Source organism: Acanthisitta chloris, unplaced genomic scaffold (genome assembly GCF_000695815.1).
Source record: "Acanthisitta chloris isolate BGI_N310 unplaced genomic scaffold, ASM69581v1 Scaffold46229, whole genome shotgun sequence".
Classification (NCBI taxonomy): domain Eukaryota; kingdom Metazoa; phylum Chordata; class Aves; order Passeriformes; family Acanthisittidae; genus Acanthisitta; species Acanthisitta chloris.
This window is the reverse complement of record NW_008692815.1, coordinates 1-6083: the sequence shown is the minus strand read 5'-3', so window position 1 is coordinate 6083 and position 6083 is coordinate 1. Positions and strand designations below refer to the sequence as shown.

The 6083-nt window shown below is 53.3% G+C and overlaps 1 protein-coding gene across 1 annotated transcript; it reads left to right on the top strand.

Moving 5' to 3' along the window:
• Positions 1-370: 370 nt before the first annotated feature.
• On the top strand, positions 371-5973 carry ARHGEF10L (Rho guanine nucleotide exchange factor (GEF) 10-like; the record flags this gene model as incomplete). Its single annotated transcript, XM_009082783.1, has 14 exons — positions 371-477; positions 681-758; positions 838-1017; positions 1226-1342; positions 1430-1522; positions 1767-1940; positions 2544-2689; positions 3251-3435; positions 3536-3651; positions 4058-4185; positions 4274-4374; positions 5179-5300; positions 5571-5657; positions 5744-5973. Coding segments are annotated over 14 exons (1864 nt in total), but the record flags the coding sequence as incomplete, so codon positions are not given.
• Positions 5974-6083: the final 110 nt, after the last annotated feature.

Below are 6083 nucleotides of genomic sequence, written 5' to 3'. Positions count from 1 at the left end.
CACCGCTCGCCTGCCCTCCCTGTTTTCCTCTGCCTGCTGCTTGTGGTGTCTTTTTCCCTGGTTTTCCTGCGTGCTTCCTCTTGGAGAGAGGACCAAGGGGCTTTTCCTCCCCAGCCAGAGTGGCTTTTTGGGACAGGGACTCGCTGTCCCCTCCCCGCGGGGTGCTGGCTGTGTCTCTGCTCCCAGCCTGACTCATGCTGGTGTCCGGTGACAGTGGCCTGGGTGCTGGGAGGGCACTGGGATCCATCTGCTCACAGCTCCAAACACATCCCCAGCCAAGCAGCTGATGGAGCTACAGCCTCATCTTTAGAGCCCAAAGCTGTCTAAAATCGGAGGGGGTTTGGCATTTGGTTGTTTTTTCTCCCTGCAGGGGACTCAGAGGAGGAGGACACTGGTTTCCTGGAGGTCACTGTCTCTGACATGAAGCACCCACCACCGGAGCTGGGCCCCATGCCTGAGGGGCTGAGCCCACAGCAGGTCAGTGTGGGATGGATTGGGGGATTCGGGGAGGTTCTGGGGGAGCACAGCTTCCCTTTGGTCCTGTGATTGAGCAACCAGGGAAAGGGCAAGTCAGCAGAAAGTGATCCTGCTACATCAGCACTTCTGCCTCGTGCTGTGCCTGCGTTTCCCTCCATCCTGGGGTTTGGTTGGACCACGGCTGAGCCTCAGTGTCGCTGCAGGTTGTCCGGAGGCACATCCTGGGCTCCATCGTGCAGAGCGAGCGCAGCTACGTGGACTCCCTGAAGCGCATCCTGCAGGTGGGAAACCTCCTGTTTTGGGGGCTCGGGGAGAGGATGGATGGATACAGGGATGCTGATGCTCTGGCATCTCCCTCAGGATTACAGGAACCCGCTGATGGAGATGGAGCCGAAGGTGCTGAGCGCTCGGAAGTGCCAGGTGGTGTTTTTCCGCCTGAAGGAGATCCTGCAGTGCCATTCCATGTTCCAGATTGCACTCTCCTCCCGTGTGGCTGAGTGGGACTCAACAGAGAAGATTGGGGACCTCTTCGTGGCCTCGGTAGGAGGAAAAATTGGGAGACCACTCCCAAACCTCCTCCCTGCCAAAGATAGTAGGAGGGTTGAAGGATTTAAGCAATACAACCCCAACCTGGGGTCCCACCAGCATCCTCAGCATCACTCCAAAAATCCACCAGCACCTCCACTCTTTGCCAACCCCCGTTTTGGGGGAGCCTCACACCATGGCAACTCTCCTGTCCTCTCCCCAGTTCTCCAAGTCGATGGTGCTAGACGTCTACAGCGACTACGTCAACAACTTCACCACTGCCATGTCCCTCATCAAGAAAGCTTGTCTCACCAAACCTGCCTTCCTCGACTTCCTCAAGGTCAGCACAATCCCAGCGTGGGTACGTGGTGCCACTGGTCACTCTTGCAGGTCAAAACTCCTTTCTTTGCCTTTTCCCTCCCTGCAGAAGCGGCAGATGGCCAGTGCCGACCGCGTCACGCTCTACGGGCTGATGGTGAAGCCCATCCAGAGGTTCCCTCAGTTCATCCTTCTCCTGCAGGTATGGCTGAGGGCTACCTGCACCCACCCTGATATGCACCCTATTTTTTGCAGTCTGGGTGCTGCAGGACACCATTTAGCATAGGACACATTTGTGTCGGCAGCTTGGTTGCATCTTTGGGGACCAACCCAAGGATCATCCATGTGTCGATTTTGGAGGTGCCAAAAGTGCTTCCAATCTTAGTGTCCCCAACAGGGCTGATTTTTCTGGTGTGGATTTTGTCCTCATCCTTTCCCTGCTTCAGGACATGCTGAAAAATACCCCCAAGGGCCATGCAGATCGCCTGTCCCTCCAGTTGGCCCTCACTGAGCTGGAGACGTTGGCGGAGAAACTCAACGAGCAGAAACGCTTGGCCGACCAAGTCGCTGAGATCCAACAGCTCAGCAAGAGCATCAGCGACCGCAGCAGCCTCAACAAGGTGTGTCCTTCAGCCTCACCTCCTTATCCTCCTCATGGGCAGGTTTTGGAGCTGGTGGAAGTCCCAAAGCTTCCTCTCTGTGTCGGAGCTTTCAGGAAGGCAGGATCCCTGTGATCCCCCTTTTCTCTGAAAGGATGGTAATTAAAAGCAAATCTTGAGGCTGGCACAGGGAAATTCCTCTCCGGGGAGAAGCAAGGATGAGCTGCTTAGTCTCATCTGCAGATTTTGCAACTGTGTTTAAAATAAACCCTAACCAAAGTTATTGCGACACATCCTGGGCTGGGGATGGCTGTGGTGGCAAAACCAGCGGATGTTTAAGCCCTGGGATCAGGATTTAGGGCCAAGGGATGATGAGAGACACAAAAAAGGGCCATGTTGGTCTTTCAGGGCTCTGCTCAGGGGGGTTGGACACACAGGGTGCAAAAGCTTTGCATCCTGCAGCCTCGGAGCATGTTGCACATGTGGCTCTACGGAACTCAGGGCTGTGCATGTTCCCAGCGGGAGGAAAATCATTGCAGTCATGGACAACAACCCAAATATTGGGTCAGGAGGCTTCCTAGAGCTCCCAGGCTGAGCCCCACACCTGCTCCACTCCCTTTGTAGTTGCTGAGCTCAGGGCAGCGGCAGCTCCTGCTCTGTGAGACGCTGACGGAGACGGTGTACGGAGACCGGGGGCAGCTCATCAAGTCCAAGGAGAGGAAGGTGTTCCTGCTCAACGACATGTTGGTCTGTGCCAACATCAACTTCAAGTACGTGCTGGTCCCCCCAGACTCCCAAATCACTCTGTAAAGCACTGAGGCAGTGATCTTCCCCCTCCCCACCTCAATTTTGGGCTTCGTGGGATTTTTTGCCTTCTACCCCTTGGAGGGATAGACCTTTTAAAACCACCTCCCCTTGTTTTAGTAGTGACCCCACCTGGTTTGGGGTTTTTTTGCCCCACTTTTGGCATGTCTCCATGCCAAGCTTCCATCCCCTGCAGCTGTGGGGTCCTGGAGCCCGTGTGGAGTCCTGCAACCTGCTGGGACCTCAGGGCTTGGTGGAGGTTGATGTTGCCAAGGGGGAAACCTTCCTTGAATTCTCCATAAATCCTCTTTATTAATAATTTTTTCCCCCTTTTCCAGGCCAGTGAACGCAGGGTAGGTGCTGAGTGATATCTGCTGTGGTTGTGTGCCCCACATTTGGGGATTCAGGCATGCCCTGGTGCATGGTGTGGGGTCACAAGTTGGGTTTGGCTTGCAGAACACCGTTTTCAGGGCAAGCCATGAGACCTTCTGGTTCATTTACACCTTCTTTACCTCCTCCCTTGGCAGAGGCCAGCTGGAAATTAGCAGCCTGGTGCCCCTGGGTCCCAAATACGTGCTGAAGTGGAGCACGGCCCTCCCACAGGTGCAGGTGGTGGAGGTGGGGCAGGAGAGCGGTGCCTACGACAAGGACAACGTGGTCATCCACAACGCTGGTGCCAAGAAGCACGCGCCGGCCGGGCAGGCTTCACACAGTGAGCATCCAGCCCATGATCTCATGGTTTTAGGACTGGTTTTGGTGGGGTGGATTAGAACATCCTCCACGGACCTCATTTTTCTATTTCTCCACCCAAGATAAAGTCTACCTGGGGCCACCACGGCTCTTCCAGGAGCTGCAGGACCTGCAGAAGGACCTAGCGGTGGTGGAGCAGATCACCCTTCTCATCAGCACCTTGCATGGCACCTACCAGGTATCTCCATGCCAAAGGATGGGCAGGGGTGTGGTTTGGGTAGGATGAACTTGGGGTAGAATCAAAGAAGCATTGAGGTTGGACGAAACCTCTAAGGTCATCAAGTCCAATCATTAACCTGTCACTGATGTAACCCCTAAACCCTCAACCATATCCTCCAGTGCCACATCCAGACACCTCTTAAACACCTCCAGGGATGGTGACTCCACCACCTCCCTGGACAAACCTATTCCATTGCCTGAAGACCCTAACAGGGAAAACATTTTTCCTAACATAGGAAACATAGCTGATAACTATGTGGTTCCTCAAGGATCACTGGGTGCATTCTCCCAAGGCCACAGATGAAATTTGGGGTGATTCAGGCTTGTTTTGGACACACTTCCAAAATATATGATTTTCCTTTCAGAACCTGAACATGACAGTGGCCCAGGACTGGTGCTTGGCCCTGCAGAGGATGATGAAGGTGAAGGAAGAAGAGATTCACTCTGCCAACAAGTGCCGCCTCCGTCTCCTGCTGCCTGGGAAGCCAGACAAGTGAGTTTGGGGATCCTGAGGGGGTTCTTCCCACCCTGGTGAGGAGGAGGAGGCTGAACATCCACCTGGTGGTGCTTTCCCTGTGCAGGTCTGGTCGCCCCATCAGTGTCATGGTGGTCTTCATCACCCCAAACCCCCTGAGCAAGATTTCCTGGGTGAATCGCCTGCACTTGGCCAAGATAGGACTGCGTGAGTAGCCATCAGCCTTCCTTGGAAAAGCCAAACTTGGGATTGGGAAGGGAGTTGCATTGCTCCAAGTATCCTGATGCAAAAGAGGCTGGGGGGGAAATTGGGAGCAAGGTGATGGAGAACATTTTGAGGGGTTTGCATGCTGGAAATGATAGGAGTTGGTTATTCCTGCCCAAAATGGTTTGCTGCTCTTGAGTGGAACTCCAGGTTGGAGTCAAAGTGATTGATTTCCGTTGGCTCATGTGGGAATGGTGTCAGGGCTGACCCATTTTCCATGGAACTGGATGAATAAGGAGAGGAGGAGCCATCCCTCCTGGCACTTCCCAATCCCTACATAACTCCACAGCAGCAATGAAAAATAAAGTTTAATGGAAGAAAATGAAAATAATTTGAAATTCCATTTGAGTTCTCAGATCCCCTCAGGCTGGAATCATTTTTGCTTCTTTTGTTTCTAACAGTTTGGTTTGTTTTCCCTTTATTTTTTTAATCTGGGATGCCTGGGGGATAATCCTGTATCCACGAGTTAGAAATGTGAAAACACATTAAAGCGTAATGTGAAGAAACACATTAGAGTCTATTTTTTCCCCATTTTATATCTATAATCTATTTTGGGGTTTTTTTTGCTGCTGCTGGAGGTGGTGACTTGGCTCTGCAGTGTTGGGCTGCAATAATTTGGTGAATGGGGTGAGGTGTCAACTAATGCTGGTGGTTTGGGGTTGGAGATTAAAGCCCTGCACCCCAAATGATGAATTTTGGGGTCTCATAGGGGTCTTGGTCACCTTTGACCTCCTCTTCTCGCCACAGGGGAGGAGAACCAGCCAGGCTGGCTCTGTCCTGATGAAGACAAGAAGAGCAAAGCTCCTTTCTGGTGCCCCATCCTCTCCTGCCACATGTCTGCCTTCTCTTCCAAAGCACTTGATCTGCAGGTAAGAGCAATAGCCAACCTCTTCTCCAACCCCTTTTCCCTTTACATCTGTATTTTGGGGAAGAAAGGCAGAAATCCCGTGGTGGCTGGGCTGGATGGGATGGCCAATGTGGTTGCAAGGGCAGAAATTGATACAATCTACCCTGAAAAACTGGGATTATGAAATGGTTTGTGGCTGGATCCCAAATTTTGGGGCATACACTGATATCCTACCTGTGTTGAGCTAACTTGGGGATGTTATGTTCCCCCTGTACCCTGTTCTCTCCTACAGCTTGGAGCTGCAGTGCACAACCCTGTGCAGTCCTCACTGCTGGGATTCTCTGCTGTCAGCACCTCACTGCCTCAGGGCTACCTCTGGGTGAGCACAACGACCTCAAAAGAGGGCAAAACCTGCTGGATTTGGGTTATGTTGACTGCAAACCCCCCGTTTTCTGCTCCCCACAGGTTGGGGGAGGCCAGGAAGGTGCAGGGGGGCAGGTGGAGATCTTCTCCCTCAACCGCTCTGTGCCACGGACAGTGAAGTCCTTCCCGGTGGCTTCACCAGTGCTGTGCATGGAATACATCCCAGAGCCAGATGAGGAGGATTCAACAGGCACCCAGGAACCCCGACCCAGCATGGAACAGCTCCCTTCATCCCCTCATCCCACCGTGTGCTTGGGGCTGCAGGACGGCAGGTGAGCCCCCAAATCCTGCGTCCATCCTGGTGCAACCAGCACTCAGCCTTGAGATCCAGCAGAATCTCCTGCATCTCCCTGGTGACACTAAGTTGGGTGGGAATGTGGAT